Genomic DNA, 26,140 nt, shown 5'->3' with positions numbered 1-26,140 from the left:
AAAAAATTATTTCTGAAGTAATTTTACAAAGTTTTGCAAAGTATCAGAATCTCTATTCTATCAGAGTGTGTTTTCTTCTAAATCAATATTCATTTAAATAGTGGCCTGGAAGGGACTTTTTGTCTGCTTGCTCTGTCACTGTGTTGTGCCTATTAGGTATACCTGTATTCAAAGTCATGCCTGATCATTCTCTGATGCGTTTATTAAAATATATAGTGAGGAAGAACTATGTGTATTTTTCTCTTTGGTATCAGGAAATTTTCCCTCTCATCCAGCTGAAGGGATGAGAGATGTCTACTCTGTTAGACAGTAACTCTGTGTCCATTCTCCTCTGGAAGACACAGCAAACAATTACTACTGTCCTTTACAATAACTAAAGACAAAGTCAGTTAAAATGATTCTGATTTCAACACCTCCTGATATGCTGTATTTTCTTCTGTATGTAATTTTTATTCCTGTTTTACAGACTCCTCAGGACCTCACCTGAGACGTTATTTGTGTTGGATAAACCAGAATAAAACTGAGTAACTGCATCTCAGGGTCTTGCTACTTCATCTGAAAATGGGATTTCCCTTTCCCTTCAGCACCATTGCACTGCTGGCTGGTGCTATCCCTCCCAAGTTTATTTTTTCCTTGCTGCTACTGCAGCTAGTTACACCCAGCTGTCCTTTTACCAAGAAGCGACTGTGGTTGCTAATTCATTCCATGTTAATTGCTGATTGAAGTAGCAATTCTGATGCCAGGCAATTTGGAGTCAAGGTGATTCGTCACAGGCTCCAGCAATTAGCAGCGTTGGGTGTCTGCTTCTATGGAATCAATACAAGAAGTCTTCACAGGCAGGATTCCTGACAGCAGGTAACACCACAGGCAAGTCCTTCCCTCACATGGACTCTCAGGTTGGTGACAGCCTCAGAGCTGGGATCTTGTGTCCATTCAGTTCAGCACAGAGAAGGCTGAGCTGAGTATAGATTAGGCTTTCACCTTTCTCTGTGACCCCTGTGTGAAGTTTAAGAAGCTGACCGATGAGAGTGAAGGAGGAGAGATGCTGGGTTGTGCCCTGGAGCCAGAGGTTTGTGACACTTCCCTTAATCTGATTACAGTTCCAGTCCCTGCTTGCAGCCTAACCTGACCTGTCTCCTGCCATGTTTTTGGTGAACTGTTGACTCACAAGTAGGCAGTGACGAGCTCCTGTCATATCCACACCCTCTTCCCAGGCAGAACAGGCTGAGAAAGCTGGGGCTGTTCAGACCTCACAGCCACCTGCCAGTATCCAGGGGGCCTACAGGGAAGCCAGAGAGGGACTCTTTGTCAGGAACAGTACTGACAGGACAAGGAGTAATGAGTACAAACTGAGAGGGGAAATTTAGGCTGGATATTAGGAATAAGTTCTTTACTCTGAGGTGGTGAGGCACTGGAACAGGTTATCCAGGGAGGTTGTGGATGCTCCAGCCTTGGCCAGTATTTAAGGCCAGGTTGGATGGGGCTCTGAGCAACCTGGTCTGGTGGCAGGTATCCCTGCACAGGTCAGCAGGTTTGGGACTAGATGATCTTCAAAGGTCCCTTTCAACCCTTAGCATTCTATGATTCTGTGATTGGTTCTATGCAAAATTTCCCAGACACTGCAATCACATGGGCTACGTGGTCAAGATGGAGAGGCAGGTGGCATCTCGCAACATTTCATACAAAAGGAAAATAAAAAAAAAGGAAGAAAGAAGGAAATGTGATGTGCTTTAAGAAATGAGTGAGGCAAGACTTTGTACAAAAACAGGAGATGCAGAGAACAAGAGAAGACCTAGATTTGAGACCTAGTGAATGAGAGAGGAACTGCAAAGGTTTTAAACTGCCACTAACAAAGGCTTGGAAGACCAGCAAGCAATAATCACTACTTTGGGTCAGTCTTGCTGTGTGTGATAGCTGGTCTTCTTGTGGCTGGTGAGTGCTTGCTGTTGGTATGGTGTCTGCAAAGTCCAGTCCTGAGGGTGGAGTGCTTTCATCCTGCCTGTGTGCCCTGCAGCCTGGTCTGCCAAAAATACCAGAAAAATAACCCAAATCACGGAATCACAGACTGGTTTAGGTTGGAAGGGGCCACAGCGGGGCATCTGGTCCAACCTCCCTGCTCAAGCAGGGCGATCCCAGAGCACATGGCACAGGATTGTGTCCAGATGGTTCTCGAATATCTCCTGTGAGGAAGACTCCACATCTCTCTGGGTAACCTGTTCCAGTGCACGGTCACCCCACAGTAAAGAAGTTCTTCCTCATAGCCAGCTGGAACTTCATGCAGGTCAGTTCGTGCCCATTGCCTCAGCACCACCAACTCTATGGCCACAGACCCTGGTCCCGGGGGGGCAGCAGCATTGCCAGGCAGGCTGCTACCTCCTGACAGGGGGATGTCACTGGCACATCCTGTACCTGTTGTCATGGGGGGAGATGCAGAACCTGCTTCTGCAGAGATCCCTCACTTGGCGTGTGTCGGTGTATCCGTGCAATCTGCGGCCGGCAGAGTTCTCAATCCCCGCCGGTCGGTGCCTGCTAGTCACAGGAAGTCACAGAATATGCTGAGATGGAAGGGACCCAGCAGGATCATCGAGTCCCACTCCTGGCCCCTGCGCAGGACACCCTGAGAACCACACACACCAGCTGAACCTGCCAAGGCCACTAATGACAATTTAAAAGGGCGTTTTCTCGCCGGCTGCGGAGGCGGAGGCTCGGGGCCGCGGCTGCAGCCGCTGCCGGAGCACGCAGGTCGGCCCGGGGGAGGGAGAAGCCGCGCTCCCGGCCCCCAGGCACGGCGGCATGGCGGCACGGCGTCCGGAGCGCGCCGCGGTCGCTCGGCTGTGACGTCACTGCTCGCGACCTATCCCGGGGCCCATCGGGGCCGGTCCCGGCGGCCTATCCCGGCCTATCCCGGTTTGTCCCGCCCACTTCCCCGGCGCTCGCCATGGCCCTGCCCGTCGTACACAGGTGCCTCCAAGTGAGTGCGGCCCCGGCTCCCGGGAACCCCGGCCCGGGAGTGCCCGGGAGGCCTCGGGTGGCTCGGCTGGGCCGGGTTTGCCCTTCGGTACCGAGCTCAGCGCAGCGCGGGGCTCGGTGCTGGGCCAGGGCTTCGGATGTACTTAATACCTTGTAGGATAAGGCAAGATAGTTTTATATATATATATATATATATATATATACACAGAATATATAAAAAAATATATATTGCTATAATCTATATTTTACATATATACGTTATAGAAGATATAATTTATACTACTATATATCATATATAGGGTATATATTATATATATTATAGTATATATTATATAATTATAATATGTACAAGAAATATATATATAACTGTATATAAAAATATATTTGTATATATGTAAATAGTTTGATATATGTCCATACATATATATACATACATGCACATGCATGCACTTATATATGATATATATATATACGTCCACTGTGTGGTTATATATGCTACATCTAAAACTATATATAGTTTTAGGTATTATATACTGCCTTGTATATGGCTTTATATATTATATGTACAAAATATATATAGCTATATATTGCCTTATGTTACTGTACTATACAATATATATTTATATTTTTATATATATTATATATATGTGTGTGTATATATATGTGTGTGTATATATATATGTCTGTATACTGCTGGGCAAGGTCCAGCAAACATGCATACAAGAAGTTCAGCCAGTGTGGCTGTCTTTCTGTCTCTGGTGAGTTTAAATAAAAAATAAACACCAGCTTAGTTGCAGAGCTGATGTTTATAGTTTAGGAGTATAACTTGGGTGCTTTGTCCCTCTGTGAATTATTTAAAATGCAAAACGTTCTGTAATGAATTATGAAGTTATATTAAACACCTTTAATAGATATCTGTAAAGAAGCTTTGTTGTGGTCAAGCATTCATAAATTTGAAGCCAGTTGTTTCTCCTGCCATTTTCCTTTTAGATGCTTCTATGGTTTAGGAAAAATGTGAAAAAAAAAACCACGTTTTGGGAGATGGTTTTAATATGAAGCATTATCAGCTTAATTAACATTTGATTTGAAAGCATTTCTTGATTTTTCATTTTTCAATTCTCTTCCTTTTCAGCTCACTGATGAAAATGAGCAGTTAGTCAAGAAGGTGAAAAAACTACATATAAAAAATAAGGAGCTAGAAAAGAATCTGGGTCAGATCCAAGAACAACTGCGTCTGCAGCAGTTAATGCATGTCTGTGGCACAAGCAGAGAGTAAGAATTGTCAAACATTTCTTTTACATCAGAAGAAGTGCAGCATTTCAAGACTTTTGTTTCCATGTCCTTAAGAAGAGCTAGGCATTATCTTGTCTGTATATTTTAAGGAGTCATAGGTGAACAGGATGGTGGGGGGTGGAAAATGCTGGTGGTCTGTAAAGAACAAAGGGTGTCTGGGGCATCTTGTACAAAATTTATTGTAGTGAAAGAAACAGTTTTAATATCAAAAAGTTATACTCCTGCTTAGCCAGTATGGGCTCTCTGTCAAACTGTGAAGGCTTTCACACTATTTTTCCACCAAAAAGTAGTGAGATAAAGATAAGTTGAGTAGCATCAATGCTGCTTAAAAGATTTAGAACCTACGGACCTGAAAAACTGAAGTGCTAGTGGTTTGGAGAGTATTCTGCCAGGATTTACATATTGGTTCACAAAAAATCTTCCAAGGCTTAAGTTTTGGTGTGTTTATGATCCTGCCTGGAAACCTCTACCATAAAATCAAAGCGAAAAGTTACTTGGCCTTTTTCAATTGCTTTGTTTAATCTAATTAAATTTGTGAAATATGATTTTATGAAGCTGTTGTGTTTGTTTCAATTAAGTGTTCAAGTTCAGACAGAAACCCATTTATGGCATAAGGCTGGAGACAGCAAGGATCTGGTTCTAGTGAGTGACAGTGTCAGGTGAGTTCTTGAAAGCTGCTTCTTCACAGAATTATTCTTCTCTGCAGCATAGAAAATGTTCATGGTTAAGTCAGTTGATTTTTTTTAAGCTGTTATGCAAGTGGCTTTCAGCCTTTGAAACAATGGGAAATCATTCACATTTTAAAAATAACTACAGGATCTTGGCTTGAACTTGAAAATAGCACCGAGCAAAGAATGAAATGGATTTCTTTCTCAAGTAGTTCATTGAGAAAAATTCAATGACCTAGGAACCTCCTTCGTGTGTCTGTGCACACATATGATCTTTTCTCTAGATTTTTTAATGTAGAATTTTGTGGTTTCATCTTCTATTTTGTAGAACCTTTCTTAGCTCATTTTGTATTGCCCAGTGTTATGTGCATATTAAGTTTATAGGCCGGTACTGTTTTTGAAATAAGCTAGGGAAGCAGTTCTACTTTTCAGTCTAATAATTTTAGAGTTGAGCCACTCCTTACTATAGTTTGCCAATAAGTGATAGAATTAAACTCTGTTAACTCCTTTTGTGGTGCTAAAGCTACAATTTTGTCTTTAAGAAAAAATATAATGAAACATTTTAACAACTAGGCAAGCTATGTGAAATATTGCTTCATCCCTCTATCACTTGATTGTAAAATTGTAAAATTTTAGGCTGCTCATCCCTTCAAAGGCTGCTTTTTGTCCACTTACATAAATGTGGATCTTACACAGACCTCTGTGCTCTTTGGCCAAGTGCTCTGTTTTTAGTGTTTCCTTTAGGTGGCTGTAGAAGACCCATCTTGTTTTTTTTTTTTTTAAATATCTTTACAGTGTGCTGGACTCTGCAAGCTATACAACTACATAGGAAGGCTGGGTGACAGGCTCTGGGCGTGAACTGAGTTCCTAGTTAGGTGCTCATGTTGAAGAAGTCCAAGTTAGTCTTTCAATAGAGTGCTGTACCTGCCTTGTGTTAGGTTGCACGTAGATAACCTGACCTAGTTTTTTTTTCTAGCATCTGTTTGCGTGTTCTTTCACAAAGCTGTGCTGTGCTGCAGTATTGCTCATCCTGCTTGTGGTGTGCAGTTATGACTTATTATGAATAGCAGCTCTTATTGTAATTCCTAAAAAAAAATAGGAAAAATGTCTGCTCATGTCCATCAGTGAAACTGTGGGTCTCGTGCATGTTGGCTGAATGCTATGAAATATGGTAGGAAATTAGTACAACAGAACTTGATGCAAAATAACATCAGGGGGAAAGTTAACAGCCCCAATCTGTTTATTTGACATTTATTTTACCCACTCATTTTCACATAGATTCCATTCACTCATATCCTCACACCTACACACTTGGAAGCAATGAGATGTTTTGTGCAACACATAGAGGGGGGAAACTGCCTCATGTGTCCTCATCATGTGTCCTTGATTGGTGCTTTTAAACTTTTAAAAATCCTTTAGGAGTGTCCTTTTGCTATTCCTGTTGTGCCAATGGGGTGAGGAATGATGTATGTGACATGCTGCAAAGTCACTGCCAGCCTCCTGTTACTGCTCTCTTCCCTCAGAGAGTGATTTGCACTGAGGTTTAATCAGAGTGTGGCCTTGTGTGCTGGACAAAAACAACAGGGTCCTCAGTCTGGCTGAGTAAAAAGGATTCTTTGCCATCCATACAGACCATTCTTTTAACTTGCTTTGCTGTTATTTTCTGGTGCTTTCTCCTTCTGTTGTTGACAATCACATTTCATTCACTGCCATCTTGAATATTTCTTTTATGAGTCTCTGCAGCACAGCTACAGCCCAAGCGATCTCTGTGGGGCATCTCTAATACTTTTACCATAAATGATGCCACATTTTGTTGTCTTTCATGTTTTACAGCAATTTATGCATTTTTTCTGTTTTAGACTACTTCAGATGTTTAATGAGCTACAGAAACATTATGTTAAAGAAACCAAAATAAACAAGGAGCAAAGTGAAGCAATTAAAAATCTCACTGTAAGTAGAATTTGTAGGAGCTGGTATCAAACAGGCAAACAAGCTTTTAGGGAGACTGAAGAGTAATTCTTACATTTGTGAAATGAGACCATACTTTTTATACTTAATTTTCCATGACAGGGATAATGGAGGGTAGCCTGTAGTTGTCTTTAAAAGTGAACTTCATCACTGGTGTGTCTGTAGCAGAAAGCTGTCTCCCCTTTCCTTGCTTTTTTCTTTATTCATCCACCTACCCCCCCTTCCAACTGTATATGCACCTTTTGCACCAGCCCTGATGTTTTTCTGCATGTGTCATGAGCTGATTTTTCTCAGCAATTCAGCAGAAGGCAAACCAAATGAAGACAAAGAATCTTCTTCTGGATAGCAAGGTCTGTGGCCCTGCTGTGCAGAGTCTGGTATCATAACTGGAGTGAAGGTAGGGTTGTGTGGCCAGGAGCAGAAGTTTCAAGAGGCTGTTGCCTCTTCAGGCATGGATCGAGCATTGCAGCTGACCAGTTTAATTTCCTCATTTGTGCTTTTTTTTTTCTCCTTTCAGACCTTTTGGGTGAATGTAGTTTTTAAATCAGCAGTTGAAAGCTCTAGGTTTGCATTTGGAATATGTCTCCAGTTGTATTCAGTTGAACTGTGTTTTTTCTATGCATTTAAAAAAAATTGTCTTGACAGATTAAAATTAATGAGCTAGAGTGTAATCTTCAAGAGCAAAAGCAAAAAATTGAGAAACTGGAACATAAAAAGGTTTCTTGGAAAACTAGTGCTGTTTCTGGAAAACGAAGTCAAACCCCAGAGGGAGGAGTAACTTCTCACAGGGACATTTCTGCAAAGGAGTCCTGTTGCAGTAGATATTTAGGTAATGGTACAGGTAATTCTGATAATGTTCCTTCCAGTACACCCAGCAGAGAGAATGCATTTCATTTCTGATCTAGAGGCCACTCCAGGCTATTTCTTCAACGAGCAGTATCTAAAATGTTGTTTTTTTTTTTTATTTTTGAAAACCTTGTCATGTAAAAATGGCATTTTGTAGTCTAGGATTCCACCTTGCATTTGTTTGTGATAAAATGTTTGCTGTTTTCTCTTTTTCTGAAACTGGTCCATTGTTGTAATCTGAGGTGGGAGTCTGTGGCTGTATTTAGTGCTGGTATTTATTCCAGTGAGATGTATCTGTGCAGATCTCTTAGTAATAATGTTTGCTGCACCAGTCTTTGGTTTTCAGGCACTGAGATACAGAATAACCTGGTTTTAGCCTTAAAACATTGGACAAGCCTGGACAGTGCTGGTTTCAGTGCATTCTTCCTCACATAACTAAATTCAGAATTTAAGGTGTGATCTTCCACTTCAAAGCATAGAAAAGAGATGGATGATATCATATAATGTAGGCATAATTTTCAGGAAATGTGCTATCAGCAAGGGCTGATGTGACCCTCTCATAAGCCAGAGAAAGGCAATCAAGGCATGTGATGTGTGTTTTGTGGATTGTAAAGTAAAATAATCCCACATTCTAAGAATCTGGCAGATTCAGATTGTCCAACTGGCAGATGCTGCTATCATTCCTAGTACCTGGGAATGTGCTGGGTCAGTTTTTGAGATTAAATCACTGTATGAAAAAGGTACTTTAAGAAGCTGAACTATAATTTTCTAATATCACAAAAGCTAGGCAGCTTTTTAGCTGTAATATGATTCATATGAGGGGGAGGTTGACTGTAATGGTTGAACTCTACATTTTTTTATTTGAATATAGAGCTATTGTTGAAGGAGATTAAAAAGCTGAAGAAAGAAAATGGAAAGTTGTCTGCAGAAAAGAGAGCACTAAAAAATGAATTAGCTGGATTAGACAAGGTAATTTATTTTAAGACAAGCTTAACAGTAGGTGATTTTTGAAAATTTTTTTTGCCTGAGCTGAAACTTCTTTAGGCTGAACATATGTTGTTATCAAAAAATACATAATACATAAAATACATAAAAAAACAGTGTATAGCATTCTGAGGGAGATGGAAATTAAAGACTTCTTTAAGCATTCATGTCCTAAAGGGCTGCTCAGCTAAGGAAGACTATTTTCTCTTGAACTTAAACATGTCAAAGTTATGCCTTTGACAGAACTACAAGTTTAGGGAGGGCAGAGGCTTTGAATTTTTTGTTAGATCTATAGGTGTAAAAAGTGAAAATCTGAACATTTGGTAATTCTTAAAGTTATATAACAAGATGATGAGATCTTATCTAACTGTAGAAGACGCAGTTGAATGTACTGACATAAGATTTTATTTTCAGCAACAAATTGTTTAAAGTGATTTTTGCCTGTTCCTTGTCTTTTTTTTTTTTTTTTTTTTCTTTTAAGAATCTCTTTTCTTACCTTACAGTCATTTCTCCCAAACCAAATAACATTTTGGTATTAATTGCAGGGTAACAGTAAAAGAGGGTGATAGTTCATTGGATGTGTAACTTGTAACATTAAGCTGGTGTGAGATCCCTGTGTTTGGGAATCAGGGACAGTGTGTGGCTGAGAGCTTCGTCTTGCAGGAGAGAGAGATACATAAACCTGAGATTGCAGCTCTTTATCAGTGTTCCCTTTTTAAGGTAGTTTTAAGTCACTGTATGTTGTATGTATGTAGCTGTGCATTTAAAAAATGCTGGAAGAATAGGGAGGAGAATGTCAAATATAGATGATTATAGCGAGATACATTGTTATTTTGGTAGCTAGAACATTCAAGGATTGGTGAAACGAAGTCTGTGTGGTTACACTCCTCTGTCCATATATTTCCCAACAATTTCTGACTTCACTTACAAAGGATCAGGATGTGACATTTTTCCCTTGTCATATTGGACTGTCATTTTGTAGCTGTGTGGTAAATCCATATTTTTGCCTTTTTAAAATTAATTCTTCCTATTATTAGTCTGTATTCCATCCTCTAACATAACTTGAACACTGCTTGTGTGTTCAGAGAAGAAATTATTAAATTATTACCTAAGGTTGTAGTTGATTACTGTATCTGGCCACAGCTGTGTTTGCATAACTCAGCCATACACTGACAAAAATATAGAAAGTGACTTTGAACTCGGGAATGACTGAACTGCTGACTAGCTTTTACTGAGAATGCCTTTGAAAAAAAACTTAAGATGAATATTTCTGGGTTTTTCTAGGATTTTTTTGAAGAGGTGGAAGATTTAAAACATGCTGTACAGGAATCTGTGAAGCTGAACAATGAGTATGAAAAGTGCTTGAAACAAATAAGTGTAATATATGGACTTCCTTTTACAGCACATTTGTAACTACTGGGTAATTTAATGCCAGGTAGATTTTCCACATATTTTTTATACTTACTGCAACATTTAAACCTACCATTGCTTAAGTGGTACCACAGTTTGATAATATAGATTCAGTAATGTAATCTCAATATAACAAGTGTTTGGAAATGTTGTATTTTGTGACCTTGATTTTTTTTTTTGTTTATATATTTTTAAATAAACTGTGATTTGCATAACTTCAACTAAGGTTCAAATCCATCTCTTTTACACTTGCAGAATATTCTCTGGTTGTGAGTGTTTATGGGAATACAATGAAATTGTTTTATTTTGCAGAATTTCCCAATTTATCTTTTTCTGTAAGCTACATGAAGTCAAATTGTTTGTGTAGGTTTATCAGTCTGTGTGAATTTCAGCCCTAAGTATGTGCTAATGCAAACAGAGATTAATTCTATCATTAAATTATTGCAGAGGAGTTTCTTAAAAGAAAAATGCTAAATCTCTGCTTGGATTTTTTCTTTAATCCCAACAATAAGTGAAAAATTTTTGATGAAGGAAGGATTTAGTGTTCAGAATTGGAAAGTGTATTCAGAGCATTTTGCATCATCAAAAGAAGAATTCATCAGAAGCTCTTTATTGATTCAAGAGTGAGGTACTCGAAGAACTCTGGTATTTGAAGAGCTGAAAAGGAATGTGGGAGTGCAGAAAGTCAGTCCACAAGGCAGAAATGTCCTGTTGCTTCAGGGAAGGCGAGCTGGGAATGAAAAGAGAAACTCCCAGTTACAAGTGTAGCTTGCAGAACCTTGTGAGATTTGAATCTGAACTTGTTTGTAAGGACATTTCATGAAAGATTACCATAGTTACATTACAGGAGTATAATTTTATGAAAGGTGTAAATCTACCTTTGTGACATTGTAACAGGAGAGTTGAATGAAAACTGCTTAGGGTAGGAAGACACAACTTGCTTATAAGCCAATACAGCTTCTTTAGCTCTATAAAAATATATGGACACTCTTGAGGGATGGGACTAGGAGTAGGATTAAGTAGGATTGTGTCCCACTTGGTTTGTTAGGACAGTTTTATGCAGCTGTAATTTAACAAAGAAATTTGCCTCAAAGCATGTGGGGTCTTCAGAGTTGCATATTCAGTAAGTGATAGGGAAAGCTCCAGAACTCCTTGTGCCTGCTCTGGCTATAGACCACTGCATTCCCTTGTTTCATGGCTCACTTGTAAATTAAAGCTGGATAATGTTCTGAACAAGAGATAGAAAAGGGAAACAGAAGAGGAGCGATGCAGGTCTGCATTGCCAATAAACTTGATGGAAGAAAATAAGGAGGATACCACGTACAACAGAAAACTTTAAGTGCAAAAATATTTGTAACATGTGTTAATAAGTAAAATAAACATGAGTGCTGGAGAAGGAAGCAGTGCCAATCACTGGAGCCTTTCTCCTCAGTGTTGTGGTGTAAAGTTACACTTTCAGCGTGTTTAAACTTTGGTCCCGTTGTTCAATGATTCAGTAATTGTCCTTGTCCACTTACTGATTTTTAAATGTCGTGCAGAACAAGAAATAGTGAGGAATCCTTTGGTCTTTCCTCATAACCAAGGTCTCCCAGCTCCCAGGTGAAGGAATCTGCTCTAGTGAGAATAATGAGCCGTGTGAGGGGGAGCGGCAGCAACGCGCTGTGCAGCGACGTGCGGAGCCACAGCTCCAGCCAGCAGTGGCTGTGCAGCCCCAGCGGAGGTGGGCTGGGATGGACTGGGATGGGATAGCAGCAGCCGTGGGCTGGCAGGTGGCAGAGCGAGGTGGGCAGGGATTTCTCTCAGCCAGTAGTAGGAGCTGTTTTTCAGCTCGATCTGCATCACTGACTTTCTATGAGGTTGGGTTGGGTTTTTTTTTCTTACTTCCCTTTCCGCTTTTCCTTTCAGTATGAGGAATGCTGGCGGTGTAGGGTGCAGATGGAGCATCTCTAGCAACTTCCGTGTTTGCAGCACAACTCCCCAAACAATAACATTTAGCAGCAGAAACGCCGGAGGAATGTATGTGGAAGTGACAGGCTCTGTGGCATTGATTGTGTCTGTTGCTGCTTATGACTTTTGAAAATGGAAGTTTTGCCTTGAAGTTATTTTTATTTTCTACTGATTGCAGGTGTGGTTTGTTGTTGGTGGTTTTTTTTTGTTGTTTTTGTTTTTTTTTTAAACTTGGCAGTATCAGATTGCTCTTGAAGATGTGTTTTTCATTTATTTATTTATTTATTTTCTGGACATGGCTAATTCAAGTTAAATAACTTTCTGGCATTTTTTGTTCAAATGAATACTATTTTTGTTGGAAGAGGGGACTGTCTCAGACTACCAAAGTCTAAATCCAAATAAGTACTACTTCCTAATTTGCAGGATAAAACCATAAAAATACATTTGTAGATAATATTCTTTGGATAAGCATTTGCCTGTCTTTTTGTCCTTGTTGCTGTACCAGTTAGCAGACACCTCTGCTTTGATCTTGCCTCCTTGTGAGATGTACAAGCAAGGTGTTATTCTTTTTGCTAGTTAAAGTGCAGGTGAGATGTGTATTAAACAGGTTAATCAGTCTATATGTGTAGTTCCACATGTTGCGTAATTGTGACATTTGGCCAGTAACGTTTTCCTGCTAAACCAAGGTTAGGTAGAACTGAATTCCATGCAATTAAGTATTAATCATGCTACTGTTTGATAATGCATATTAGAAATGTTTCATGGTGCAGGCTAATGGTTCTTTGTCTCAAATAAATACTTTGTAGTGCTGATATAGGAAGCTTGTGTTTGAAAGTAAGTGGCTATTATCAAATAGGGGTTTTGGTTGGAAACATAGAATAATCATGTATCAGCATTCACTTTCCATGAGACATAAATCAAATGGGCTAGTTCATAGGACAGAGAAGCAATTTAACTTTGTTTTGTGTTCTGCATATAACTGAGGCCAAGATTTTAGAAACAATCCAGTAATTTTGTGTGGTTTTGTAATTTTCTCCCAATTTTCCTGGTATTTGGAGTAGAAATTTTCAAAGGTACCAAATATTCACAGCTATAGTCAGATTTAGCTAATTCAGACTTGGTCTGCTAATCACTGAATACTGTGTTCTGTAATTGCTCACATCCTGGATATTAGTCCTAAATTAGAATTTTTCTGTTGTAGAAAGCAAAATTGCAGTCCTATTGTTGGGTGGGGGCAGCACATATCGTGGATTTCTCTGGAAGTTGTTCCTGAGCCTGTGAAGCAGCATCTCTCTAGGTCCCCTGGAGTCCCTTTACTGCAACCATGCTACAGTGTTTACCTTTCAGGAGCCAGGCTTTCAAACCTTCAGTGCCCTTTGGACTGAGACCCTGAGAGGCTGGACCTGGAGAGTGAGGGATTTCATTGGACTGTAAGGGCTGGTGCCCCTGTTCTCTCAGCTCGGATACTTTCTTGCTGGCACTTACCCTGAAGAAGTGTTTCTTCCAAGGGCTGTGGAAAAACAGAAAAAAATACTGAGTTTCAAAAGGGGTAAAGTCCCTGTTTAGGTTACAAGGTATCCAAGGTAGCAGAAAGCAATAAATACAGTTACCTCACCAGTTTGGGCTCAGTTACTGTTTCTCTACAGCGCAGTGAAGTTTATTTTTTCTGAGGCTAGGTGTTTCTCCTTTTCCTCTTGTCAGAAATGAAACGGCGTAAGTTAATTACCTGTGTATCTATGCCTGTGTCCCTGGAAACCTCCTGTAAACTTGTTCCGGGATAGTGAATTGCCCATGGTTTTTGGAGATTACAACAAACCACATTAAAGGTGGCAATGCTATTGATTTGGTGTAGTCATGTTCTCCACTTGTGTCGGAAGATATCCTCTGGGACTTGTTTAGCCTGGAGAAAAGAAAGCTGAGGGGAGACCTTATTGCTCTCTACAAGTACTTGGGATTAGGCTGTAGCCAGGGGGGTGTTGGTCTATTCTCCCAAAAATAAATGATGGGACAAGAGAAAGTGGCTACAAATTTGTCAGTGGAGGTTTAGATTGGATGCTAGGAAAAATTTCTTCAGTGGAGGAGTTGTCCTGTATTGGAACAGGCTGCCCAGGGAAGTGGAGGAGTCACAATCCCTGCAGGTATTTAAAAGATGTATGGATGTGGCACCTAGGTGACATGGTTTAATGGTGGACTTGGCAGTGCCATAGGGTTAAAGCCTGGACTCAGTCTTGGGGTTCTTTTCCAGCCTCAGTGATTCTGTATGGATCCTAATGGATTTTCTTTTTTCTTTGTTGCAGTTGCTGCTCAATCAAGCTCTGTCTTTACCTACCTTTGACCCCCACTCATAGTGTTTTCACTGCAAAGTTCTAAAAAAGCATCATGCACCAAGATCCTGGCTGGTTGTAATCTGCTTTCCTTGGTGCTGGTGGGAGTGAGTGCAGTTCTGTGCTCAGCTGGCCATCTGTGTGCCTGGAGGAGAACTTTACACTTTAAGTCAATTTCGTGTTCCCAAGCCTTTCAGGGTGACAAGAAGCTAACACTGTAGGCCTTGCATGGTAGCTTTCCACAGGGAATGCTGACTTAATGAATGTTTTATTTCTTATTTTCTCCACAGAGATTTTGTACTGACAGAAAGTCCAGCGTGATCCTTTGAGTAGCCCAAGCTGTTTCCATCCAAGAGGGGTGGACTTGAGCCATTGTCTTATGCTGGTATTGCAATGCTGGGTTCTAGCTCAACTACTGTGAAGAATCTACCTCTGAAGAGGAGGCTCTGTTTTCTGCTGAAACTTGTGTGCTTTGCCAGCTCAGTGTTAATATTTTGTGAATTTTTAATTTACTATATGGTAATATTTCAATGTCGATGGCCAGATGTAAAAGGTGCAGCTCACATGAATGAAAAAGAGACTTCAGCTTCAGTCCTAAAGGCCATAATTTTAGCTGATACACACCTACTTGGTGAAATCAAAGGACATTGGCTGGATAAGCTAAGAAGGTAATTATTAATTTTTTTCAATAATCTCTACTCAGTTTTTAGAGTTTTTAGTAGTAGGTAATGGGACAATAATTAATTGTTGTATTAAACAGCAATTCATTAGAATTGTAAGGAAAAAATAAACAAGCTGATATTACTTCTGGCATGTCTTGGTCCTGATTGTATCATGGTGGAATTACCCACCAGGTAAGATGCACCTGTTGTCCTTACCCCTGATTTCTAAGTGTTTAATTTGAATTTCATAATATATTTTCATATTTCAATGTCTAAGAGCCAGTTTCCCATTCTCATTTCCAGGCTGTGTCTGTGTATTCAGAGCTGAGGATCCAGAGGTAAGGCAGTGGTAATGGGTTCTGTATTTTCCTTGTAGGGAATGGCAAATGGAGCGATCTTTCCAAACTGCCTTATGGTTACTGCAGCCAGATATTGTTTTTATTCTGGGAGATGTTTTTGATGAAGGAAAATGGAGCTCACCTCAGGTATGTCATCATCAGCTCTCTTACTTCAAAATATGAGGATTTCTTGAAGGAAGTGGAGGCAGATTAGGTATGCAAGGCTTTGTTTAATACTGCTACAGTTGTCTTCTTGGTAGAAGTTTCTAGATTTTCAGATAAGAGTTGAAATGTTGTGATTCTCCTTCATTTTTGGAAGTACCTTGACAGTTTTTCCCTCATATAAAACAAATTTTTTATATTTATTCTGTAATATAAAATTGTAATTTTATATTACAAAATACAAACATCTAAGTTTGTGCTTCTGTACACTTGTGATGGGCTGACCCTGGCTGGGTGCCCAGTGGCCAACAAAGTTGCCCTATCACTTCCCTCCTCAGCTGGGGAGAGAAAATACAAAAGACCTGTCTCTTTTACTGACCTTGATGTCTGCAGGGCTCTTCCTGTCACAAATTCTCACTCCTCTCTCTGGCTGCAGTTGCAGAGTTTCCTTTTCTGCCACCTTCCTAATTCTGTTATCCCAGAGGCACTATCAGCCTTGGCCAGCGGCGGGTCCATCTTGGAGCTGGCTGGCGTTAGCTCTGTAGGATACAGGGGAGGCTCCCAAAGAAACCACCCCTGCAGCCCCTCCCAGTACCAAAACCTTGCCATGCAAACCCACTACCAAACCTTTGATGCTGTGGAACAGCATTAATTCATTTTTCTGTTTTTTTCCTGCAGGCCTGGGCAGATGATGTCAGGAGGTTCCGGAAAATGTTCAGGCATTCAGTTTATACAGAGTTGGTGGTCATCGCTGGGAATCACGACATCGGATTTCATTACGAGTAAGTCTTGTCAGTGACAGGAGTACACAAGTGCCAAGAGTGAAGTGTCAGCATGCCCACAGGAACTGGTGCTGGGTCTGAGGGACCTGTTTTGTGGTTATACGGAAACTTTTTGATCATGATCAAATTAGAAAGTGTCGTAATTTAGGGTAAGGCCTGTGCATAAAACAGGTTTATGGTTCTCTAACAATGTGAGGGTTGTTCAGAGCTGATCCTTCTGCACTGACATGGAATCCTTGAAGCTGCTTTTGCTTGTGTTGGGCCTCCTCCTCAGAAAGGTACCTGAGCATATTTCCACTCCCGTGAGCACAGGAGAGTGAGTGTAAGTGCCCTCACTCTGCTGGTGCTTGCACTGATGGGAGGGGCTGGAGGACACAAGGGGTGTCAGAGCATCCCTATGAATTTCCTAAATGATTGTGTGAGCTGGATAATGGAGCAGCAAGCTGCATGAATGGCCAGCAAACTGTAAAGCAACTGTGTCAGATGAGTTCCAATGGCAATTTCTTACCTCAGCTGTATTTTTGCTCTGTGACACAGAATGACTACTTACAAGGTAAATCGATTTGAAAAGGTTTTCAACTTTACTTCAGGAAAGCTGGTAACTCGGAAGGGAATAAAGTGAGTATAATTAATTTTTTTTTCTAATAGTATGGGAATGCTTCACTTAGAGCCTTTTTTTTTTTAATCACCTACCTTAGGATGTGTTAAATCCCACTTTGTACAAACCTGTAGTTTGATATGGATGGGAAGCTATACATAGAGCTGTGTAAAGTATAACAATTTCCTTTTAAATGGAAAAGTACTGTGGAGTCAGAATCCATTTCTCTGGTGTGCCTTTATACTTCCTTACAGCTGGTAATGAACCATGGCTGTAAACACAGCAGGATAAAGAAACGTGAAGCAGCCCCCTCTGTGTTTACAAATTAGGAGTTTCATTAATTTTAATAACTTCTTTAGTCTGTAGAAACTTAACCCTTGTTTGAGGAACTGGGGAACACAGCAATTGCGTGTGTGCAGTTTTTCCACAAGGTGGGGTAATAATGCTCAAGCTGGTTTTGGCTCAGAGCAGACCTCGGTGCACTTTGTTCTCACAGCTGCGTCTCCGTGGCTGCAGTTGTCTGCTGTGTGCCCTGTTACCTTCAGACACTGTGCAGGAACCTGATGAAGGAATGCAAAACTGGGTTTGTGGAAAGGTGTTTTAAGTCTCAGATTCAGGAAGGGAAGGCCCGTTGCCACTCTATGTTTGGCATGTGAGCCCTCGGGTTGTACTCACTTGTGGAAATGTGAGATTCAAAACCTACAGGTTTACACCGGTTCCCTTAATTAAGCACACATTACAAATGTTTAATTAAAAATTCTGAACAGGTCTGGAAACGGTTGTGTCTATTTTAGGAAGATCTCTGAGCTTTGTGAATGCTCAGTATAAAGCTGTTGTTTATCATGGAGATGTGGGGTCCTCAAGATATGTATTTCAGTTGTTTTGAAAATAATTCTTAAGGAAAATCTCCATGTTTCCTTTGCTAAAACAGCATAGAAGAATTCTTGCATGCAGTTTCAAATTGCATGTCTGGTATCCATTAGCTGTAATGAGCTGCACTATTAATGAAATATTCCTAAAAAAACTATTTTACAACAAGTCTGTGCCATAAAAACAGCTTAATTTGCTAAAAGAGAATTAATTTTTGTTTTACTATTGACTAGTATCTTTTAAGTGAAGGCATTCAGCTAATTTTTATCTTTTAAACAGACTGAATTGAACTGGCAATGTGTCTCTAGCTGAACGTGTGACTAAATGGGTATGAATCTTGTGGCAGAAGTTAAGTTGATTTGAAATCTACAGGGAAACCTTCTATTAAGAATAAAATCCTGTTTTGTGTGTCAAAGACCACAAAGTACAAAACTAAGCTTTTTCAGGGCAGTCACCCAAATGTAGTGCTGTTCTGCAGAAATCCAGTGTCTCAAATTCTGTCTCTGAGGTCTAAACTCTGTGGGGAGAGAAGCATGTTCTCCTTCCCCTCAGAATTTAGTTTGTGACTCATTAGAAGTGATGAACTTCTAACGTTCTACTAGAATACAACTTAAGTATCCATTAAAAGATAAAAAAGTCTTGAAGTGTAAGCAGGAAGCATAAGCTACATTGTGCAACCTAATTAACAACTGTATCAAGGCACCAACCAGGCATGTCTGTGCTACAGATACTCAGGGGGGGATTCATAGCACATGATTTCAGGAGCTGTTACATTCTGCTGCTTTGTTGGGCTGTGTGAAACTTAGGAACACTTTGCATTTTATAAAATGAAGTTTATCCCACAAGTGTGCATGAACAACAAATGCCTACCTGTCCTCCCCACTTCTCTTTGCCCACCCCCTGGTATTTTCCAGCTTTGTCCTAGTGAACAGTGTAGCCATGGAGGGTGATGGCTGTGCTGTCTGCCGCACCTCAGAGGCAAAACTTGTGGCTCTTTCTCACAAATTGAATTGCTCCCAGCAGGTAAGAGATTATTAAAGATCTGATTACAGCTAGGGACTCCTCTGCCACAATGGGAATACTGATACTGTAGCATAGTCAGGATACTACCAGACTCTCCTGAAAAAAAAAATCTGCTTCTAATTCACATTGCAACTTCTTAGCAAGTCTTTCTCCCCCTCATACCCCTCTTAACCATGTTTACTTCACTATTAACAGTGTCGCTTTGCACTAATGGTGTCAACTTCCTTGTCAGTGCTGCCAGCAGAGTGTCATTTCCTCCATTCCAGGGAATGGCAGAAGTTCTGTAACCCTCCCTTTGACTCCAGATACACAATCCTGCATTTATATTTATGGATATTATTCTGTTTTATGGCCTTCAAGCATGTTCTTTTCGTTTCCTGATTCTATACAATCCTTTCCTCATAGCCTAGTAGTGTTTTAATTGTATTTTTTTCATCATATCAAATTGCTCCTTGTATTTCCTTCCTCTTCCCTTTTTCATTGACTGGATGCACAGTAGGCAGCATGACTGACTGGGTTGGCAGTCAATCAGGAAACCAGCTCCCAATGGAAAACTTCACAGACTCTGTCTCCCTTGGGCTGCCCTCAAACTTCTTTGCCTTGTTGGTGCAGAGCTCCTGCTGCTGCTTTCTGCAGTCAGAAGGAGTGCAGCTGTATTTACAGCGTGTACAGAATGGGAGTTTCACCAGTCCACAGTAAAACTGTTAGGAGTTCATACATGGGTATTCATGGAGTTCATACAGTGGGTAGTATTATCTGAGCTAAACTGCTTAACAAAAAACCAAAGCCAACAACAACCTCACCCTCCCTAACCCCTTAAAACCTAGCTATTGTTTAATTACCTTCACCCCTTCTATGGCTTGATTTTGTTCACAGAAACCAAATAATTCCAACAAAAGATGCAGTGATGTGGAAAAGCTTCCAGCTTCAGAACCCATCCTTTTACAGGTGCGTTAGAGGTGGGGTGAGGCAACAGACTGATGTGGTTTTTTTGTGGATTAGTGTTCCGGGAAGACTGGATCATTAACAACTTATCCTTGCTTTTAATTACTCCCAGCATTACCCTCTCTATCGGAAAAGTGATGCCGAATGCACTGGAGAAGATTCTGCTACTCCAGAGGAGAAAAACGTCCCCTTTAAGGAAAAGTATGATGTACTGTCTCAAGAGGCATCACAAAAGGTTTGATTTCCTGGGAACTTGAGTGGTGGTGGGTGGGTGAGAGGGGGACGTGAGTGTAGATATAAATAGATTAAAAAATTGTGGTAAGGCTGTTGGCTGAGACAGACAGAGCACAGCTGCTCCTGTCTAATGAAGCCTGGGAGAGGCTGCATGTTAGAGATGCTCCCGTCAGGATCTTCACCATCATGGCCTTGGTCCTGCTGGGTTTCCCAGGTACAGCTAAGTCTTGGCACTCTTAAATCTGCTATGGTGCCATTACCTCCACTTCAGCATTCTGTACTTTCTCTTCGATACATATGGTATGAAGCCACAGTTTTCCAACACTTTGAAAGCATCACTTTTGCTGAATTAGTAACTACAAGAAAATTTGAAGTATTCCCTAAAAATTTACTGGTCATTATTTCTTTCCTTCTGCATAAATGTCTTCACACACAGATTGCCAGTACAAGATTCTTCCTTAGACAAGAAAATAGCATTGCTTTACTAAACCCAAAGTTTTTCTCTTTGTGATGTCCACAGTACGCTGTTGCCTTTGTTCTTCTGATCTTTATGGAAAAGAAAAAAAGGAAAAAAAAAGTCCAGTACTTGGGATCAGGGCCATATGGGTGTGATTGATATTGCAAGACCAACAGATTTCTTACTGGAAAACAGAAGTTTACAGAAAACACTTTGTAAGAATATGAGAACTGGCATAATTTCACTCTGTTCAAAGGAAAAAAAAAAAGGGTTTTTAAGTTAAATTTCTTTTTTAGCTGTGACTTAATTTTTCTGCTTTACCATTTTGTGTTCTAGCTTCTGTGGTGGTTTCAGCCCCGTTTGGTTCTCAGTGGGCACACTCACAGTGCTTGTGAAGTGCTGCATGCAGGGAAAATTCCAGAAATCAGTGTCCCATCATTCAGTTGGAGGAATAGAAACAATCCTAGTTTCATCATGGTAAGTTTTAATTTTTTTTTTATTTTTGTCAGATAACTTTCATAGATAAATCAACATGGCAGTCAGCTATATTTTAAAACTGATTCTACCTGTAAAAACAAAAAATAATAAAAAAAAAAAATTGCCTACCCACCCAACCCACTCAGTACACTGCATCCACTTTATAAAGTACATCTGTGGGAGCCACATGTTCTGTGTGGTACAAAGCAATGCTGTTAAAGACCTAATTAGTATCTGGGTACATTTTCTTAGAAAGAGGGTGCACTGTAAACTACTGACTTGTAAAAATAATCAGTATTGTGCACTGAACAGTAGAAAGACCAGTTTGGCTTGGCTGATTTACCAACTATGAAAACAAGACTGTATCCACCTCAAATTTTGCACGGTGATCATGGTTTTCAAACGTGCATTAATGCAGTGAAAGTGTTTGTGACGTGCCCACAGTCTGCCTCCTCATTGCCAGTTCACATTTTATACAGTGTGTTGGTTATGCTTGTGCAGGCAGTTCCAGTGCTCAGTATATCCTTAGAGGTAAATCAATTAGTTCCCCAGTTCAAAAATAAAACAGAACTCTTAGAAACTGGGAGTAAGAAGCAAAACCTACAATCTGTTTACAGAGTAGTCTGTGACTTGGAGGGGGAAATCTTTTATGTATGTTTTACTGCTGTTGAGTTTAGGTTGCTTAATACACAGATAACCCATATGTTTAAATTAATTTTATGCAACTGTTAATATTTGTTGTTGAAAGTAGTTCTGTTTATTCCACATTCCTGAGAGTAGCTGCCTTCAAACACACACACTCTGCACACGGCAGGCAGTGCATCTTCACTGCAAAACAAGAGGTTGGCTAATTGAAGTTGCATCCTCTTCACTAGAGTTCTAACTCCTCAGCCTCGACCTGCTGTAAACTTTAATTTGAACTGCCAAGTCAAGCCAAAACCCAACAAAGTTCTTTGTTGTTGAAGTTCTTATTCCTAATTTGGATTAGCCAACATGTGTTTTTGCAGCATGTACTGGGTAAGGAGGAGGGCTTGGGGGAGGAAGGGGCACATTCACAAAAGCCTAACTTTAGCCTGGGAAGGCTCCTTCCAGGTGGATTTACAGCAGCTAAAGTTAGGTTTCTCTTGAAGGCAAATCAGATGAGGAGCCCAGCTCTCTGTTTACGCTAGATGGGAAGATTGGCCTCTGGGCTAATGTTGGTGAATATTCCAGTTAGTGCCCAGCACCACAAGGTACAGACTCCTCAGTCCCCTGGAGAAGGCACTGGTACTAGGAAACTGGCCCCAACCCTTGCCACCCAACATAGGGATTTAGAAATTGGAGATCTGACAGCTGTGGTGTTCACTCCTGATTCAGAATCCACTGTAACACAGCAAAGTGACAGTCTTCATTTCTTTTCCAGGGCAGCATAACACCAACTGACTTCTCCCTCCAAAAATGCTTCCTTCCATTTGAGAGCAGAGTCTTCACTATCTACTGTGCAGCAGGTGCTCTGCTTGTGATCCTGGTACTAGCTCATGTTCAGCTTCTCACTCCACCGTTTTATTTTGCTCAGCGTTTAATCAGTAAGCATAAAGCAGTATGAAGAGCCAGACATCTGCATTCAGTCACTGAAATACCAAAGCTGAGAACAGTCAAACATCAGACTATATTCATGCCAGCAAATGACCTAATTTGATTGCTAGTCTGAAGGCAGGTTGCATTTACACATACCATAGAAGTCCTATACAGCTGATATGACTACTACAGGATAAATAATTAAATGAAATGAACGTTTCATGCTGTACAAAAATACTGTATTCGACAATCAAATGAGTCCTTTTCCTGCTATAATTTTTGTATCAAATATGTATATTAAAAGTGTAACTGTACATTATGTAAATCCTATAGCCTCATCACTTGTCTGCACTTGTGTCTTACCCTGGTGGAGGCTGAATCTTGCAAACTGAAAACGTTTCTCTGTTTTATTGCTGCATGGCCCTTCAAATGTCATACTTGTGTTTATTAGGGTCAGGCAGAATCTGGATGCATCAGCACTGAGAGATGCAGATTTCCATAACCTTTTTAGGGTGTCGTGTATAAGGGACTGTGGTTTGGGACAAGAAATATTCTGGTTCCTGACACAGTAAATTGTTAGCTGACTTATAATTTGTAGTTATCCATCTACCAGACAACAAGGGGAAGAAGCTCGAGGATCCAGTTTGCTGAGAAACACTTGAAAACTGCTTGAAAAAAAATTAGGGTGACACCTCAAGCTGCTGCTTTCAAAAAGATGTGCTATGATGAGCTTAAAAAGAGAGGGCCCTATTGCATCCCAGAGATCTGTGTGGTGAGGGGCCCTCCAGTTGCTGATCTCCTGCAAGAAGGAAGGTCAAATACAGCTGCAGTAACATTATCCTATGCCTCAGCCCTCAGTCTACTGCCAGGGATAGGAATGTGCCTTTTTTTACATTCCAGAAGTTGTTGACTTCAGTGTAGTGTCACATTTTGAACTGCACTAGCTCCTCTGTGGGGAGGCAGAGGCCACCAGCTGTGCCACAAAGATAAAATCTGAGCTCAGTGTCTCCAGTGTGTGGGGGAAGGTGGGACAAATCTACTGCTGCTCTCCATCCACCCCAGGAAAAACAGAGGGACTACTTCACACCAGGACCAGTTTTCCTGCTGATGTTCCTGCAGAGGCTGGGAGCTCTAACCTGAACTCCTGGACTGGGGCTAGTTTTAAAAAAAATTACTATCTTTTGCTATTCATTCTATTACTTTCTTTGGCATGAGAAATAAGAAAATTTTGGGAATTTTGTTTACTGTTAGCTTATTCTGCCCAGCCTTTCACTTTTTGGGAAATGCGACTAAATTGAACATACAGATTTCTGGGAAGAGAAAATGGTCATATTATAGTATCTAAAATGGGATTCTTGTATATTCAAATGGAAACAAGTTCTCAATTGGACTGTGGTCTGATTTTAAAAATATGATTGACTGGGGTTTATAAATAATAACAATACATTAAAAAGTTAATAAAATGTGCTGATTTATATGCCACTGTGGGGACTGTGTTAGCTCTTCATGTCTCCCTAAATTTAAAATGAAGTGGGGGGGAATGGTCCGAAGTGTGGTAAAACATTCTATAAAGTAATGTAGTCTAACACTTCTCTAGGTTTCTGTTATTGCAACTGTAATTTTAGACATTTGTACAGGTTATCTTGGACACAGGAAAAGTATATAGTCACAGACATAAAACACCTATGTATAAAATATAAAGCAGTGTTATAGTTACTAAAAAGGACATGCCTTATTGCTACAGCAATTCTTGCTTTTTATATATTGTACTGTACCACAACTTGTTTTGAGAATGTCATTTGCATAAATTATTCAAGTTTGAGAAATATTCACACATTTTGATTCTACAATATTTAAAATAAAATAATTTTCTAATGTGTCTCTTTATTAAAAGAGAAATAAAAATGTCATCTTGTAATTCTCTTAGGCCAGACACAAGGGTTTATACACCTTTTTTTTTTTCTTATCTTCTTTCTCGCTATTTAGTTGCACAATGAAAGCCGCTGTTGGTACAAAGATTGAAGAGCTCTATATAATGGTGCTTTACACATTCACAATCAGTCTGTGCAATTGTGAAGTTCTTTGAATGACCAAAGAATTACCAAACATATTTTCTAAATATAAAGGACAAAAAAAAAGAAAAAAAAAAAGAAAAAGAAAAGAATTCCTTGTTTCTCGTTAAAACAACACCAGGTTGCAATTTGGACGCTTGAATGAATTCCAATGTTTTAAAGCTGAGACTTCAGAAGAGAAAAGGCATGTTTGCTGCAACATCCGGTGACTGTAATACCTTACTTGGAAAGGTAAGTGGTTAATTTGCATAATTTATAATTTTTATACTAAAGAGCGTTTTTATATAAACCAGAAAAAAACCCCTAAACTCTACAGATAAAGTTCTTACCTCCAGTCACTGCTGCAGGTAAGGTTGACATCAAGCTGTACAGCGCAATCAAAAACATACTTACATCTTAGCTCATTTTACAGGTACAGCCATAATCAAGGCACAAAGATCTTCTACAAGTATTTTTCTTCAATAAAGTTGTACAAAATAATATTACATTTTACAGTCTGTACAATATAATAAACCAGCAGTAAAACAAAAAAATATATATAGGGAGAGGACTGTTGTCCAAGAATGATCAAAACTAAAAGGATCATTTGTGGACAGCACAAATAACATAAGTGAGGGTGGTAAATTTTCTGCCTAGATGCAACAGGCTGAAAAGTAGCTGTAATTCAAATGCCTGAGGTGTGCAGAGACACTTAGCTCCAAAACCCCAGAAAAATTGCTTTGTCTTCACTGTTCCTCTCATTATCTACTCTACTTCCTGTGCCAGTAACGGCTTAAAAGAGGAGGTCACTTTATCAGTTGACCTGCAACTCAGAAATGCTAAAAACTGTGACAGAGTAATAAATATTGTGGTGCTGCTACATTGTGTGTCTACTTCCTCAACAGTATTTAATAACCTGATACAAAGTGCATTAATCTTTTTTTTCACCCATCAAGTACTCTTCAATGTCATGTTAAAAAGGATACCCACACAGAGGGATAGGTATGACTTCAGTGTCATCCAGCTGACATACCGGTCTGAACTGAGGTTAACCCGCTGGAAAAAATTTAGCGGGTCATGTTCAGTTTAAAAAAAACAAAACCTAAGGGAACAGAGGTAGCCAAAGGGCTTAGTGGAATGACGAAGAAGTGGCATGTCAAAATAAAGCACAAAAATAGTCCCAAAAAGCATGAAGGGAAAATAACCCAAACTTCCTTCAAATCAGCTTTAAGGTTACACAATTCAAAGTAAACAAAGTGAAGAGACTGACATTTCTATAGTATATTCTTCCACCCTGTGTGGGGTAGTATCAAGAGAAAGAGTAAGGAGCAAAGAATTTAAAACCACAGGTTCCACGGTGATCCCCTCACAAGAGTTCGTACTGGCGGAGGTGCATCCTCTGAATGATGTCTCGACAGTCGTTGAACACTCTGCGGATGTTTTCTGTGTCCACTGCACATGTAAAGTGTGGGTAGCAGTAATGCCGGCCGTCTCCACTCGCTGTACTTATCCTCTGCGGAAAGAGGGAGGCAAAAAAGAAAGGATCAGGTGCCATGCCATGAGAAATTTCACCT

At 40.1% G+C, this 26,140-nt stretch overlaps 3 protein-coding genes across 12 annotated transcripts in view; 2 read left to right on the top strand and 1 right to left on the bottom strand.

Moving 5' to 3' along the window:
- The window catches only part of MPPE1 (metallophosphoesterase 1), a 30,025-nt gene extending 7,481 nt beyond the window's left edge, over positions 1–22,544 (top strand). Inside the window, exons 1-10 of one of the 4 annotated variants that reach the window (XM_088055952.1) lie at positions 864–1,069; positions 14,701–15,078; positions 15,449–15,557; positions 16,251–16,354; positions 16,892–16,972; positions 18,737–18,845; positions 19,722–19,793; positions 19,903–20,025; positions 20,818–20,958; positions 22,361–22,544. In XM_088055952.1, coding sequence (XP_087912078.1) covers positions 14,804–15,078; positions 15,449–15,557; positions 16,251–16,354; positions 16,892–16,972; positions 18,737–18,845; positions 19,722–19,793; positions 19,903–20,025; positions 20,818–20,958; positions 22,361–22,543 — 1,197 coding nt within the window. In that variant the 5' untranslated portion in view covers positions 864–1,069; positions 14,701–14,803 and the 3' untranslated portion in view covers position 22,544. Of the gene's footprint in view, positions 1–863; positions 1,070–12,047; positions 12,265–14,700; positions 15,079–15,448; positions 15,558–16,250; positions 16,355–16,891; positions 16,973–18,736; positions 18,846–19,721; positions 19,794–19,902; positions 20,026–20,817; positions 20,959–22,360 lie in introns of those variants that run through there. The other 3 variants (XM_014255557.2, XM_005517266.3, XM_088057274.1) reach the window with 3 other exon arrangements.
- On the top strand, positions 861–10,300 carry LOC148185098 (uncharacterized). Of its 5 annotated transcripts, none has more exons than XM_088059651.1 (7): positions 861–896; positions 4,103–4,242; positions 4,842–4,922; positions 6,791–6,881; positions 7,545–7,740; positions 8,617–8,714; positions 10,014–10,300. In XM_088059651.1, exons 1-7 carry the CDS (start codon positions 885–887, stop codon positions 10,140–10,142), a joined length of 747 nt encoding a protein of 248 aa, XP_087915777.1. In that variant the 5' UTR covers positions 861–884; the 3' UTR covers positions 10,143–10,300. The 5 variants fall into 5 exon arrangements, with proteins under 5 accessions (XP_087915777.1, XP_087914425.1, XP_087914026.1 ...); XM_088058299.1 differs by lacking the exon at positions 861–896 and adding an exon at positions 2,819–2,971 and having other exon boundaries at positions 7,545–7,728; XM_088057900.1 differs by lacking the exon at positions 861–896 and adding an exon at positions 2,819–2,971.
- Positions 22,545–25,913: 3,369 nt separating the features above from the next.
- The window catches only part of GNAL (G protein subunit alpha L), a 179,254-nt gene continuing 179,027 nt past the window's right edge, over positions 25,914–26,140 (bottom strand). For all 3 annotated transcript variants that reach the window (XM_088054540.1, XM_005517263.3, XM_014255576.2), the window contains exon 12: positions 25,914–26,079. In XM_088054540.1, coding sequence (XP_087910666.1) covers positions 25,933–26,079 — 147 coding nt within the window. In that variant the 3' untranslated portion in view covers positions 25,914–25,932. The remainder of the gene's footprint in view (positions 26,080–26,140) is intronic.

Source organism: Pseudopodoces humilis, chromosome 1, assembly GCF_049639895.1.
Source record: "Pseudopodoces humilis isolate 2021_Gansu_Grassland_sample_001 chromosome 1, ASM4963989v1, whole genome shotgun sequence".
Taxonomy (NCBI): domain Eukaryota; kingdom Metazoa; phylum Chordata; class Aves; order Passeriformes; family Paridae; genus Pseudopodoces; species Pseudopodoces humilis.
Note: the sequence above shows the minus strand (reverse complement) of the source record. Positions and strands in the feature narration are given on the sequence as shown.